Below are 15,599 nucleotides of genomic sequence, written 5' to 3'. Positions count from 1 at the left end.
AACAAGAGAAGTCACCACAATAAGACGCCTGAGCACCACATCTAGAGAGTAATCCACGATCGCTGCAACTAAAGAAAAGCCTGCGCAGCAATAAAGAGCAAGCACAGCCAATAAATAAATACATAAGTTTTTAAAAAATTGAAAGAAAAAAATTTGCCTTCAGAGAGACAGATAATAAATGGTGTTTGCATGTGTGTGTGTGTGTGTGTTCATGCGTGTGGCTAACGAGAACATGAAACAGGATGAGAGTGGGAAAGAGAAAACAAGTCAGAAAGTATATATGGAGATTCCAGTTTTAAATAGGGTGGTCCAGGGACTTCCCTGATGGACTAGTTGTTAAGAATCCACCTTCCAGTGAATGGGACTCAGGTTCGACTCCTGGACGAACTAAGATCCGACTTGCCCATAGGGCAGCTAAGTTTGAGAGCCATAACGAAGACCCAGCACAGCCAAAATGTAAGAGTCGGACAACACGACTTGGTGACTGAACAGCAACAACAATATATAGATAGATAAATACAGGATGATCCAGAAACTCCACGCTGAGATGATGTTTGAATAAAACCCTGGAGGGCAGGGAGTGAGCCAGGCTGCTTTCTGGAGGAAGATATGGCCTGCCTGGCAGAGGAGACAGAGGAAGCAAAGGCCCTGAGACAAGAACATGCCTAGCATTTTCCAGGAACAGTAAGAAAGAAAGTAAGTGTGAGGTTAGAGCAGAGTGGGTTTGGGCACACAGAGTAGGGGACAAGTTCAGAGAGAAGAGAGGGAGGCAGGCAGATGACATAGGGTGTTGAAGCCACTATAGTCGCTATGGCTTTTACTCTGAGTGACAAGGGGAGCTACCATAAGGAAGTGAGCAAGGAATGACTTGGACCGACTTGTGTATACCTAAACCGGATGCATCTTGCCGGGTGAAGGGGCTATTTATAGCTTCCTTCAGCTTCTCAGAGGAGTCTAGTAGACCACCATAAAACAAAGAGCAGGTGTAATGTTGATCTGTCCTTCAAATCTGTCCCTTTGTTTTTTCAATTAGGCAAAAAAGCTTGTGATCCTTTTCTGCCAGGTTCGGGCGTGGTATTTGCCAAGGGGAACCCGGGGCAGGAGGAAAGGTGAACCTCCCGGGCACACCGTGCCCAAGCTCCAGCATATGAGGTCTCCCAGGCTCGCCCACCTGCCTTTGGCACCAGGCCGGTGCACGAATCGGCACTCGACCTCCACGGGCCCAAAGACGTCCTTCCTCGTCGCGGGGGGATTTGCAGCCTTCCCCATCCGCGGTCGCGCGAGTTCACAGTCTCCGCAGGAAGGGGCGGGCCCTGCCTGTTGGCTTTGCAGAGGCCCCGCGTTGCCATAGCGACCCCGGCCGGGCTCTGGACGCCAGAGCAAGAGCCACAGGCAGCGATAGAAGCTGGAGGCTGCGGGCGGCGACCCCCATAGCTGTTTGTCTGGGACTCCAGATCCAGACTCCGCCCCCCAGAGAGCGCAGGTGAGCGGTCGCGGGTGTGACGGGGAGGGGGCGAGCGCCTAACCTTCAGCCGTCTGAGCCCCTCCCTTCCACCTTCCCTGGTGGTAATTATTGTTATTCAGTATCAAAACAACCCAAGCAGAGTCCGCATACCGCGCTGTGAAACTTTTTTCCTTTTTTAATTTTTATCCTGGCCACGCTGCACGGCTTGCGGGATCTGACCAGGGAGCCCAACCACGCCCCGGCAGTGAAAGCACCTAGTCCTAACCATTAGACCACCAGGGAATTCCCCAAAGCTTTCTTTTCCTATCAGAAACTCTATGTATTAAGACCACAGCCTCCTCTAGGGTAGAATCTAAGTTCTTGAAAGTTAGGACAGAGGATATGTTACACTGATGAAGGGTAATCATCCAATGATATAAGAAAGTTATTAAATTTTGGATTCTCTTACAATTCTGAGTAAGCCAAGGAGAAAGTGTCAGCTTGAGGCTAATGTGGCATTAACACCTTTCTTAACATTTGCCAATCTCAACTGTAAGCCCCAGTGTCTAGCTAAGGCTTAAGAAATGATCATAAAATCTCTTTCTTGGATAAATGTATTGAATTTTAAAGTGAATTAATTTCAATATAAAGACTAATCATGGACCACCCTGATGGTCCAGTGGTTAAGACTCCAAGCTTCTAATGCAAAGAGAGTGGGTTTGATACCTGGTCAGGGAATTAAGATCCCACATGGCCAAATATATACTAAAAAAAAAAAAAGATTAATCACAGTACTCATGGTACACGCAAATGAAAGGAAAAAAAAGAAAAACATTAAATTTAGGACCTGAGACTGTTTCCCTCTGTCCAGTTCATGCCCTGGCTGTTTTCCTTGCTTTGAGTGCCTTTCCCAATTCCTGGGCATGATTGTCAAAATACTTACTAGCCAGTACAGTTGGCCAGCTTAGTCAGACTCCTGAAGGTCCCTGCTGTGTCCCTACAGGGAACTCCTTGATGGACAGGGCCCAGTGCAGAATGAAAATGAGGTCCTGGCTCAGGAACTTTTGGAATTTTAAACAAGTGACAGCAGAGCCAAGACCAAGCACATACCTTTCTAAGGACCAGGTCCTGTGCAGCTATTCAGGTTGGACATCTGTGATGCTGGCCCTGAATGGATGGATGCCTGCAACATCATGATCCCCGGAAACCTGCTCAGCCTTGAGGTCATACTCATTGGTCAATAACTCTGCCTGCTGATGGTTAAATAGTTTTCTGCACTGGGCAGGGAGGGTAGGAGAGCCCTGGTCTGATGGAAAAAACCTAACCAGGCAGACAGGAAGTGTACCCAAGCAGAGGGCAGAGGTCAGAGGTAGCAGGATGATCAATCGTCTTGGTGTGTCTGGGGCTGTCCCAGTTCTAGCTCTGAAAGTTCAATGTCCTAGGAAAGCCCTCAATCCCAGGGAAACCAGGACAGGTGGTCATCCTAGAGACAGTATCTTTAGTTGATGGGCTCTCCTGACAGCTCACAAACCCCTGCAAAGCCAGCCCCTGGGCTTTTCCACCAGAGGCAGGACGTGGGGCCTAAAGTGCTGGATACTGAACTAGTGGTGGTAATGGGATGTCCCTGGGGGCTGTGCCACAGGCTGTCTGCCCGCCCAGACAAGGGGGGCCTGGCTAGGTCCCACCTCCCTTGTAGTGGTCCCAGTGCTCACCACTCCAGTATCCACTCTGATTGGTCATGAGTGAGTGAATGAGTGTTAGTTGTTCAGTTATGTCCTTTGCAACCCCATGGACTGTAGCTCATCAGACTCCTCTGTCCATGGAATTCACCAGGCAAGAACACTGGGGTGTGTTGCCATTCCCAACCCAGGGATGGAACTTAGGTCTCCCACATTGCAGGCACATTCTTTACCATCTGAGCCACCAGGGAAGCCCCTGATTGGTCATACTGGTTATTAATGTGACTTTCACCCTCTCCCCAGGGCAGCTTCTTCCTGATGTCATCACAAACCCCTCTGATCTACTGGTTTCCCTGGGTTCCATCCCAAGCAATTGTGCCATCAGGTTCCCCGCCCCAGGGGGCCCCTAGGGAGGCAAGGAGGAGATATCTGAACATCAGTCCAGCACAAAAGAATCCCCCACCCCAAGGGCTGCTCATCTGCCCTGGGCACTCAGAACACACATGACTCACCCCACCTGACCTCAGACAAGTGTCTTTCCAGGAAGTCCCAGGGTCCCAGCATTCCTTGGAGCAAACTGAACCCCTGATGTCCCTAACCCTTTGCTAGCACCCTCTGGCTCCACAGAAGCAGCCAACATGCCTATTTTCAAGTGCCCGCAAAAGTCAGAGCCCCTGTGGAAGGAGTGGGACCAGAAGGCCCAGAAGAACGGACTGAGGCACCAGGTGTTCGCTGTCAATGGCGACCACTACGTGGGTGAGTGGAAGGACAACATGAAACACGGTAAGTGGGGGGCCCTTCGGGCCTCAGGGATGAGTGTGGGGTCTGGGCCACGGTGGACCACTGGGGCCAAGGAAGCAGCTTGCAGAGCTCACTGGGGACATAAGATATATCGCTGAGGGGTGAATGCTGACTAGGACCAGCCAGGGGCATCCTCATGCTGGGGCTCTGAAATCCAGCTCAACCCTGGCTTCAGGTGAGCAGAGGGGCCAGCAGGGAACGAAGCTGTCTTTAGACAGCAGCCACAGACTCAGCTGGGACTCCCAGGACAGCAGCTCATTCTCTACCCTCTGAGACCTGCACTAAGGATGGAGCTGGCTAGCAGGAGGAAAAGGTGGCCTCCAGAAACCACCTTGCAACTGGGATTCTGGTCTTCAAGCTCAGTCCTTCAAACCAGCAGGGGGCGAAATAGGACATCTCCCACCACATCTCCACCCCGCAATGGCTGGGGCTCCCAGGGTGGAGTATGGACTCCTTGTGACACAAACTGAGCCCTGAAGAAAGGAAAACAAAGTTTTTATTCAAAAAAGGTGTTATGGCTTCTCTGTCTAGTCTTGCAATTCCAGATTCTTGGCTCTTGGCCACTCTTCTCTCCTGCCTTCCTGCCGTTAAGTGCTTGAGTCCATAAACCTGGGTCAGTCTCAGCTCCATCAACTGTGACCTTGAGAGATCTACTACACCACTCTGAGCCTGTCTCCCCATCTGTAAAATGGGAATAATACATATCTGTTAAGAGATACCATCTATCAAATATGTAGTCAAGGATCTGTGCAGAAGGGGAACTTCTTGAATGTCCTCTGAGGGCTGAGCACCGCACAGGACATTATTCAGATTTTCCTTGTCCAAGAAGCCCCCAAAAGTTGAACCCACCCCGCACATAACACAACACCCACCCTCAGCACTGACTTCAAGGCCAAGTTTTACACAGCTGCCTGGAGCTCTTTGTGTGGTTAAGGATGCCTGTGTGTTTCAATCTTTGTGGGCAGCCTGTGGTGTGGACAGAGCCCTGGACTAACAGTCAACACCCTGAAGTTCTGAGCCTGGCTCTATTACTGAGAGGCTATGTGACTTTGGGTAAGTCATTTTCCATTGTCTGAACTTGGCTGCCCTACCTGTGATATGACCTTGCAGGCTGGTATAAACAACTATTCATCCCCTACAGTGTGACTGGACCCTGCCTCAAGGGCAAACATCAATGATGGCATCTTTTCTATTTTTAGGCATTGTCCTAAGTATTATACATATATTAATGAATTTAGTGTCCAGAACAACCCCATGAGATCTTCTTGTCCCCATTTTACAGATGAGGAACCTGAGGCCCAGAGAGTTAAATTACTTGCACTAGATCAAAAAGCTGGTTTTTTTCCTGAGCTACCAAGGACTGAGACACAAGTTGGCACGCATAGGTACTTCCCACATATTGTATTCATTCCTTTGTTTAACAAATATTGGTCACCTCTAACATGCCAGGCACTGTTCTTCTGTGCTGGAAATAGAGCAGTGAACAGAACAGACCAGTCTGTGCCCTTGTGAAGTGTGCATTCTCCTGGAAGACACAGAAAGTAGACAATACATGATAAATAAGTGAATTATCTATTATGTTAGGAGTTGACAAGTGATGTGGAAAGAAATAGAACAGGGTAAGGGGTTAAAAGAAGCTTATATTTTTTCAATATTTATTTATTTGGCTGAGCTAGGTCTTAGTTGCAGCATGCAGGATCTTCAATCATTGTTACAGCATATGCGGGATCTAGGTCCCTGATCAGGGATGGAACCTGGGTCCCCAGCATTGGGAGCAAAGAGTCTTAGCCATTGGACCAACAGGGAAGTCCAGAAGCTTATATTAAATAATTTTAAGTGAGATGGTCAATGGGAAAATGATTTTTGAGTAAAGACTTGCAGGAGGTAGGGAGTGAGTAAATATTTGGGGAAGAGTTTTCCAGGCCAGAGGAGAAGCAGGTACAAAAGCCTTGAAGTGGAAGCATATCTGGTGGGTTCCAGGAACAACAGGGCCACCAGGAATTGGAGGGCGGAATGGAAAATGGGAGTGGAGGACACAGAAGGGGTTGGAGTATAATAGTAGGAGGTGGGTCTCCATGTATAATCAGGAGAACTGAAGAAATGTGCAGAACATTTTCCAGAAATCCTGACCATCTGGTGTATACACTCAGTATTATTAAAAGATGAAGCTGAAACACCAAAGGGGAAAATTTCTGCTTGGTGTTTGCTCTATGGGTTTGGTGTCAGGGCAAAGCACTGGAGAAACAGACCTCTCTTGGAGTTTCTCTGGGTGCTAGGGAGAGGGTGGTCTACCTACGAGGTAGATACGCCTCTCAGTTCTTGAGAACTGTCCAGTCCAGGTGCCTGAGGCCCAGGCAGACAGAGCAGCTGTCTACCCACACCGGCCCCATGAAGGCCATGTTTGCAGTGCTGGCCCACCTTTGTGTTACCAGGGAAAGGAACACAGGTCTGGAAGAAGGACGGAGCCATCTATGAGGGGGACTGGAAGTCTGGGAAGCGAGATGGCTATGGCACCCTCAGCCTTCCTGACCAAGAGACCGGAAAGTACAAGAGAGCCTACTCAGGCTGGTGGAAAGGCGATAAGAAATGTGTGAGTGGTTTCCATCATGCTCTGGGGTGTGGGCCAGGCTGAGAGAAGCCTTTGTGTGTGTGTGTGTGAGTGTGTGTGTGTGTGTGTGTGTGTGTGTGTGTGTGTAGGGGGAGCAGTCAGAGAGGCCTGGGAAAAAAGGGAGGGGGATCTGGGGGAAGAGAACAGGGTTCTGCGTGGGTGGGAGAAGGAAGGGGTGGGGGAATCATCAAGACTTCTCAGAACAAAACCCAGAAACAGGAAACAGGAGAGGGCCCAGGGAGGAGCTCATGAAACCCTGTGGCTACAAGAAGCCAGCCAGCCTGTGAGGGGCAAAGTCTCCTCCCCTACCTCCCCAACTCATTTCCTGGCTTTCTTTCCCCCTGGCATCCCTTTCTGAGAATACCCCTTCTGCTGGGACTGGATAAGAGGTGGGGGGTGGGGTGGAAAAGTGAGAGCAAGAAAGAAAGCAGACGCTACACCCTTTGCCAAGAGAAGAAGGTCCTGAGGGCTAGAAGGCAGCCAGAGGCATGCCCCCAACCCATAAACACCTGACTCCTCACCACAGGTCGTGGAGATAGGCAATCATACAGTACTGCTATTGAACAACTGCTATTATGACCCTGGAATATGATATATTGTAGAACACATCACCGTCATCATCATCATCATTATTTTCCTCTCGCTGATGAGGAAGCGTGCTCAGAAAGGTGCAGCAGGTGGAGTGCCTCACCTGGGGTCACACTGCTGGCAAGTTGTAGACCCCAGGATTTCATGATCTCTGCTCTCAAAATGTTTCTTAGCCAGTGGGAGACAAAGATCCCCAAATAAATAATTTATATTGTAGAATACGGTGCTAGGATTGAGGTTTTCACAGAAAGTCCAATGGAAGTTCACTGAGAATTCAGGGCAGGCTTCCTGTAGAAGGTGACACCATAAGATGCAAGGTGTTAGGGAGTAAAAAAGGAGAAGGGGAAGTATCAAAGGCCGCAGAAGTTGTTAAAGGAAGGAAATATTAAAGAGCAAGGTGTGTCTACCCACAGAGGTGGCAGAGAGAGGAGGGGTAGGAGGGGGCCTTGAAGGTTATGTGGGGGATCAGGATTTTTGAGTAGACTTGGGCTGCATAAGCTAGCCCCTTCAGGTGTGATCTGTGGGGACCCCATGGTGATTCTCTGCAGTCACATGATAAGTGCTCATGTTCATTTTTCTGGGGAGAAACTCCATAGCTTTGATCTCATTGCCAGGCATCTGCAACTTTTAATAGGGTCAAATCAGAGTTGGGAAGACAGAACAAACGTGATCAGACAGGCCATGTAAAAGATCCTCCCAGCAGTCATATGGCAGATGCATGGGATGAAGGGGAGAACCGGAGAGTGGAGGAGGAAGATCAGTGAGAAGGGGCGAAATGATGGTGGGCTGAAGGAAGGCGGTAGCACAAGGGTAGCGGAAAATGGAAGGCCTGGGTGATTTTACAAAACAGGACCGTCCGCTTGGATGTAGGGCTTGGGGAGGAAGGAGGGAAGAAGCCCAGGTGTTTTGGGTACCAGGGAGGATGCTGGGAGTTCCCAGTGCTGTGGGGCGCCGTGAACAAGGACACCTTCGTGCTTTCAGGGCTATGGGATCCAGTTTTTCGGACCCAAGGAGTATTATGAGGGTGACTGGTGTGGCAACCAGCGCAGCGGGTGGGGCCGCATGTACTACAGCAACGGAGACATCTACGAGGGCCAGTGGCATAACGACAAGCCAGAAGGGGAGGGCATGTTGCGCCTGAGTGAGTGTCCAGCCCCGTCCCAAAGGCCTGCTGGCCACGCCCATTCGGCCACCCCGTCAAGGCACAGTTCTCCCGGGCCCTGCAAGGCCGAGCCCTGGCCACGCCCATCGGGCCACGCCCCAGCATAGCCCTGCTAGGATGGGGGGTTAAGGTGAATGACAGGAGACAAGACCTGGTCCCTGCCCTCGGGGAGTTTATACTCTAAAAAGGGTGCCTAGCAATAAACAATTAAGACTTTGTCTTGTGGTCCATAGTAATCATAGCCCACACTTAGGCAGCCCTGAGCTCATTATAGTTAGTTCAGTCGCTCAGTCATGTCCGACTCTTTGCGACCCCGTGAATCGCGCGGCACGCCAGGACTCCCTGTCCATCACCATCTCCCTGAGTTCACTCAGACTCACGTCCATCGAGGCAGTGATGCCATCCAGCCATCTCATCCTCTGTCGTCCCCCTCTCCTCCTGCCCCCAATCCCTCCCAGCATCAGACTCTTTTCCAATGAGTCAACACTTCGCATGCGGTGGCCAAAGTACTGGAGTTTCAGCTTCAGCATCATTCCCTCCAAAGAAATCCCAAGGTTGATCTCCTTCAGAATGGACTGGTTGGATCTCCTTGCAGTCCAAGGGACTCTCAAGAGTCTTCTCCAACACCACAGTTCAAAAGCATCAATTCTTCCGCGCTTAGCTTTCTTCACAGTCCAACTCTCACATCCATACATGACCACTGGAAAAACTATAGCCTTGACTAGACGGACCTTTGTTGGCAAAGTAATGTCTCTGCTTTTCAATATGCTATCTAGGTTGGTCATAACTTTTCTTCCAAGGAGTAAGCGTCTTTTAATTTCATGGCTGCAGTCACCATCTGCAGTGATTTTGGAGCCCCCCAAAATAAAATCTGACGCTGTTTCCACTGTTTCCCCATCTATTTTCCCATGAAGTGATGGGACCCGATGCCATAATCTTAGTTTTCTGAATGTTGAGCTTTAAGCCAACTTTTTCACTCTCCTCTTTGACTTTCATCAAGAGGCTTTTTAGCTCCTCTTCACTTTCTGCCCTAAGGGTGGTGTCATCTGCATATCTGAGGTGATTGATATTTCTCCCAGCAATCTTGATTCCAGCTTGTGTTTCTTCCAGTCCAGCGTTTCTCATGATGTACTCTGCATATAAGTTAAATAAGCAGGGTGACAATATACAGCCTTGACATACTCCTTTTCCTATTTGGAAACAATCTGTTGTTCCATGTCCAGTTCTAACTGTTGCTTCCTGACCTGCATATAGGTTTCTCAACAGGCAGGTCAGGGGGTCTGGTATTCCTATCTGTTTCAGAATTTTCCGCAGTTTATTGTGATCCACACAGTCAAAGGCTTTGGCATAGTCAATAAAGCAGAAATAGATGTTTTTCTGGAACTCTCTTGCTTTTTCCATGATCCAGTGGATGTTGGCAATTTGATCTGTGGTTCCTCTGCCTTTTCTAAAACCAGCTTGAACATCTGGAAGTTCACGGTTCACGTATTGCTGAAGCCTGGCTTGGAGAATTTTTAGTATTACTTTACTAGCGTGTGAGATGAGTGCAATTGTGTGGTAGTTTGAGCATTCTTTGGCATTGCCTTTCTTTGGGATTGGAATGAAAACTGACCTTTTCCAGTCCTGTGGCCACTGCTGAGTTTTCCAAATTTGCTGGCATATTGAGTGCAGCATGTTCACAGCATCATCCTTCAGGATTTGAAATAGCTCAACTGGAATTCCATCACCTCCACTAGCTTTGTTCGTAGTGATGCTTTCTAAGGCCCACTTGACTTCACATTCCAGGATATCTGGCTCTAGGTGAGTGATCACACCATCGTGATTATCTGGGTCGTGAAGATCTTTTTTGCACAGTTCTTCTGTGTATTCTTGCCACCTCTTCTTAATATCGTCTGCTTCTGTTAAGTCCATACAATTTCTGTCCTTTATCGAGCCCATCTTTGAGTGAAATATTCCCTTGGTATCTCTAATTTTCTTGAAGAGATCTCTAGGCCTTCCCATTCTGTTGTTTTCCTCTATTTCTTTGCATTGATCACTGAGGAAGGTTTTCTTCTCTCTCCTTGCTATTCTTTGGAACTCTGCATTCAGATGCTTATATCTTTCCTTTCTCCTTTGCTTTTCGCTTCTCTTCTTTTCACAGCTATTTGTAAGGCCTCCTCAGACAGCCATTTTGCTTTTTTGCATTTCTTTTCCATGGGGATGGTCTTGATCCCTGACTCCTGTACAATGTCACGAACCTCCGTCCATAGTTCATCAGGCACTCTATCAGATCTAGTCCCTTAAATCTATTTCTCACTTCCATTGTATAATCATAAGGGATTTGATTTAGGTCATACCTGAATGGTCTAGTGGTTTTCCCTACTTTCTTCAATTTAAATCTGAATTTGGCAATAAAGAGTTCATGATCTGAGCCACAGTCAGCTCCTGGTCTTGTTTTTGTTGACTGTATAGAGCTTCTCCATCTTTGGCTGCAAAGAATATAATCAATCTGATTTCCGTGTTGACCATCTGGTGATGTCCATGTGTAGAGTCTTCTCTTGTGTTGTTGGAAGAGGGTGTTTGCTATGACCAGTGCATTTTCTTGGCAAAACTCTGTTAGTCTTTGCCCTGCTTCAATCCGTATTCCAAGGCCAAATTTGCCTGTTACTCCAGGTGTTTCTTGACTTCCTACTTTTGCATTCCAGTCCCCTATAATGAAAAAGACATCTTTTTTGGGTGTTAGTTCTAAAAGGTCTTGTAGGTCTTCATAGAACTATTCAACTTCAGCTTCTTCAGCGTTACTGGTTGGGGCATAGACTTGGATTACTGTGATATTGAATGGTTTGCCTTGGAAACGAACAGAGATCATTCTGTCGTTTTTGAGATTGCATCCAAGTACTGCATTTCGGACTCTTTTGTTGACCATGATGGCTACTCCATTTCTTCTAAGGGATTCCTGCCCGCAGTAGTAGATATAATGGTCATCTGAGTTAAATTCACCCATTCCGGTCCATTTTAGTTCGCTGATTCCTAGAATGTTGACGTTCACTCTTGCCATCTCCTGTTTGACCACTTCCAATTTACCTTGATTCGTGGACCTGACATTCCAGGTTCCTATGCAATATTGCTCTTTACAGCTCATTATATCCACACTACAATTCTGTACTGGGAGCTGACTGTGGCTCAGATCATGAACTCCTTAATGCAAAATTCAGACTTAAATTGAAGAAAGTAGGGAAAACCACTAGGCCATTCAGGTATGACCTAAATCAAATCCCTTACGATTATACAGTGAAAGTGACAAATAGTTTCAAGGAATTAGATTTGAAAGAGAGTGCCTGAACAACTATGGACGGTGGTTGGTAACATTGTACAGGAGGCAGTGATCAAAACCATCCCCAAGAAAAAGAAATGCAAAAAGGCAAAATGGTTGTCTGAGGAGGCCTTACCAATAGCTGAGAAAAGAAGAGAAGTGAAAGGCAAATGAAAAAAGGAAAGATATACCCATCTGAATGCAGAGTTTCAAAGGATAGCAAGGAGAGATAAGAAAGCCTTCCTAAGTGAACAGTGCAAAGAAATAGAGGAAAACAACAGAATGGGAAAGACTAGAGATCTCTTCAAGAAAATTAGAAATACCAAGGGAACATTTCATGCAAAGATGGGCTCAATAAAGGACAGAAACGGTATGCACCTAACAGAAGCAGAAGAGATTAAGAAGAGGTGGTAAGAATACACAGAAGAACTATACAGAAAAGAGCTTAATGACCCAGATAACCACGATGGTGTGATCACTCACCTAGAATCCATAAATTTAGCATCATTGTCCCTCCAGACTGTGCCCTGCAGAAGGACTGGGGTTGTGTCTGTTTTCTTCCCCACTGTTTCCCCAGTGCCTGCTGTGTAATAGATACCCTTGGTGAGCACACAAACCAGAACCTAGGCTCCTGAAAACCAGGGAGGGTTAAGGCAGCCACTCTGTCATTCTCAATCCTCCCTGCACCCTGCTTCCATTCCTGGTTTTAGTGCGTACCTCCTACTAATAGCCTGCATTTAGTGAGCGCCTGCTGTGGCCCACACAGTGAAGGAATTCTAAGTGCAGGCTTTCTAAGGCTTGGAGTCTGGAACCAGCTCTTACTAGTTGTGGGACCTTGGCCAATTAACCTCTTTCAACTCTCTATGCTTCGGTTTTCTCAACTGTAAAGTAAGGGAAAAATAAAGTTTACCTAAAGTTATTGTGAAGATTAAGTGAGGTTTATATTTGTAAAATGCTTAGCATAACATAGAATAAATAGTAGGCGCTCAGTATTAGCACATACTTGTATAGCAGAGCTCAGCAAACTATGGGCCAAATCCAGCCCCAAACATGTTTTTGTAAATAAAGTTTTGTTGGCACACAGATGTGCTCGTGCACTTATGTATTGTCCAATGACAGAGGTGACCATCTGTGGCAGAGACCCGCAGTGCCGAAAATCCTATCTGCTACTTTGCAGAAAAGGTTTGTTGATCTCTGATGTGGAGTTTATCCAGTACTTATCTAAGTCCTTTTTGTGTACAGATTCATTTAATCTTTACAATAATTTAATGAGGGAGGTGCTAGTCTGGTCCTCATTTTACAAATGAGGAAATGAGACAAAACGGCTGCATGACTTGCTCAGGGTCACACAGCTCATAAGTGTCTGAGCTGAGACATGTTAGATTTATCATTATTATTTTCACAGCATCACCACCATCCAATGGGAAGTGGAATTGATTCCCAGTTTAGAGCAGGGGCTCCTGGGATGAACAGGATTTGGTTTGAAACCCTTCCTAGTTCTGTGACCTTGAGCAAATCAATCAAATTTCTGGAGCTTTTCAAGTTTCATGTATAAAATAGAATCCTTTATCTTTCACAGAACTGTTTTTGTGAGAAGTGAGGTCAAGCAGCATGGAATCCGGCATAGAGTAAATGCCGGAAAAGCACTGCCTGTTAGTATCATTATCTATATTTTTTATAGGCAGGAAACAATGTCGCTTATCTAAGTTCAAGTAGGTAGTTGTGAGGTGATATGTGAACCAGGTCTGAAACCACTGACACCCTGGGGCTCTATGGCTTTCTGGTGGGCGTGATGTCCAGCCTGGGAGTGGCAGAAGGTCCAGCCCGGGGCGGGGGAAATGTGGTGGGCCAGTACCCATGACCCCCTGTCTTTTCCCTCAGAGAATGGGAACCGCTATGAAGGCAACTGGCAGAGAGGTGTGAAGAATGGGTCGGGGCGTTTCTTCCACCTGGACCATGGTCAGCTATTTGAAGGCTTCTGGGTGGACGACGTGGCCAAGTGTGGCACAATGATTGACTTCGGCCGCGATGAGGCCCCCCAGCCCACCCAGTTCCCCATTCCTGAGGTGGGCAGCTCTCTCAAGGATCCTGGGACCACACCCAACCTACAGACAGGAAACAGCAGCCCCCTGCCAGCCACACCCAACCTAACTGAGCCCAGCCCAGTCAGGAAACAGTCAAGGTTTTGTTTTCAGTCAGGGCATCCCCAGGGAGACTGGCAGTACCCCTACAAAGCAGCCAGCATCCCCAAGGCTGGCAGCACCCCCACAGGGCAGGCAGTGTCCCAAAGGCTGACAGCCTGGGTCTTCTCCACACTCCTCAGACCAACCCCTGCTACTTCCATCCAGGTCAAACTTCTAGATCCCGACGGTGTGTTGGAGGAAGCCTTGGCCATGTTCAAGAAGACAAAAGAAGGAGATTGAAGCCAGGTGAGAGGCAGGCATGTCAGCTACCCTCTGATGTGGTCTGGGCAGCTCCTGGGCTCTCCTCTGACCAGGAGGGATCAGGGGCAGGACCATACAGGATTTGCCTCCAAAGTCCTACTGGTCGTTTTTGCTTCTTCTCCTTGGAATCTCTTTTCCCTGGGACCTCTGTGGCGGTTCTGTACATAAATAAGAATCTGTGCTCCCAATGCAGGGGGCACAGGTTCAATCCTTGGTTGGGGAGCTAAGATCCCTCATGCTATCTGGTGTGGCCAAACAAACAAGCAAACACACACCCTCTTTTCCCTATAGACATCCTGCCCAGACCCTCCCACTGTGGGCTTATGGGATTGGACTCAGGTGGTCTGCTCATCCCAGAGCGCCCTTGAGTAACGATGTTTGCCCTGGCCCTCTACTTGCCCATCTGTCCTGTGGGGCCTTGTTCCATGCAGGCCCTCCTGGTGGGTATAAGTGGGGTCGAGGAGAGAGCACTGGTACAGCATCTTTGAAACGCCAGCTCCCACCACTCCTCACCCTTGCAGAGAGAACACCAGCACTTCAGGAGGAATTCAAACTGGAGTCACCCAACTGCTCGGACCGGTGCGGCTCCTGTTGGAGGAGCAAGTGGGGACACACCCTTGGCACCCTCAGAAGACACCTTACTCCTCCCAGCACTGGCTCATTCCTTCCCAGGAGGAGGCCAGTGCTTCTCTCCCCTGCTGGCCTGGGGGACCCTCTTGTTACTGCCTTTGTTCTTGGACCTCATCTCTGAGTGCACCAGAATAAAGGAGGACCCTGGTGGCAAGAGCCGGGCGCCTACAGTGGGTGGCGGTGGGAGGGGGGTGGTGTGTGTGCAGGGTCCCTTGGGAGGGATTTCAGGTGGAGAAGTGAAATGTCCCCAAGGGCCACATGGATTTCCCTTGGGGCAAAGTGGGGTGGTGCTTCCACGACTCTGATCTCTGATGAGATAACTGATCTCTGTCTCATTCCAGAAATGAGACAGAGCCTGCATCAGGCTCCACTCATCACTTAGATCCGGCATTGAAACGTGATCTGGCTTCTCACCCTAACATAGGAGCTCCCAACCTTGGAATCCTGTGGGAGATGTAAAAGCTAAGAATGCCCAGATTCCACACCCAGAGAGCCTCATTTGTTTAGGATGAGGCCTGGGCCTTCCAGAAGTTCCCCAGCTTGACTCTAGTGTGCACCTGGGGCACAGAACCTCTGACTTACTGGCTTTGTGAACTTAAGCAAGTGACCTCAGTTGCCCTGTCTGTAAAATGGGAACCTCAGAGATCTCATGGGGGTGGGGGGTGTTGTGAGGATCTGCTGGCAGATATAAAAACAGATAACATGAGGTTATTGAGGTGAGTTGTAAGCAGATATCCACGAAAGGCTTTGCAAAATTTTGGACATTCCTGCAAGATAAGAGCAACTCTTACGTAATGTTTATGAACAGGAGTTCTGCAGTCAGACAGCTGCAGAATGTGAATCCCAGCACTGATTTCGTAGCTGTGGGTTCTTGTGTACGTCACCCACCCTCTCTGTTCTCCAGGTTTCCTCTCATAGTCTGGGACAATAATAGTACTTACCACCCAGAGT

At 48.3% G+C, this 15,599-nt stretch overlaps 1 protein-coding gene across 2 annotated transcripts; it reads left to right on the top strand.

Annotated features, from left to right (window-relative positions):
* On the top strand, positions 1,375–14,812 carry MORN3 (MORN repeat containing 3). 2 transcript variants are annotated; one of them, XM_005691413.3, is made up of 7 exons: positions 1,375–1,483; positions 3,733–3,906; positions 6,357–6,514; positions 8,102–8,261; positions 13,456–13,640; positions 13,923–14,003; positions 14,540–14,812. In XM_005691413.3, the coding sequence occupies exons 2-6, from the start codon at positions 3,762–3,764 to the stop codon at positions 13,995–13,997; spliced, it is 723 nt and encodes a 240-aa protein (XP_005691470.1). In that variant the 5' UTR covers positions 1,375–1,483; positions 3,733–3,761; the 3' UTR covers positions 13,998–14,003; positions 14,540–14,812. The 2 variants fall into 2 exon arrangements, with proteins under 2 accessions (XP_005691470.1, XP_013826133.1); XM_013970679.2 differs by lacking the exon at positions 1,375–1,483 and having other exon boundaries at positions 3,403–3,906; positions 14,540–14,802.

Source organism: Capra hircus, chromosome 17 (assembly GCF_001704415.2).
Source record: "Capra hircus breed San Clemente chromosome 17, ASM170441v1, whole genome shotgun sequence".
In the NCBI taxonomy this organism is placed as follows: Eukaryota; Metazoa; Chordata; class Mammalia; order Artiodactyla; family Bovidae; genus Capra; species Capra hircus.
This window is presented reverse-complemented; position numbering and strand designations above follow the sequence as displayed.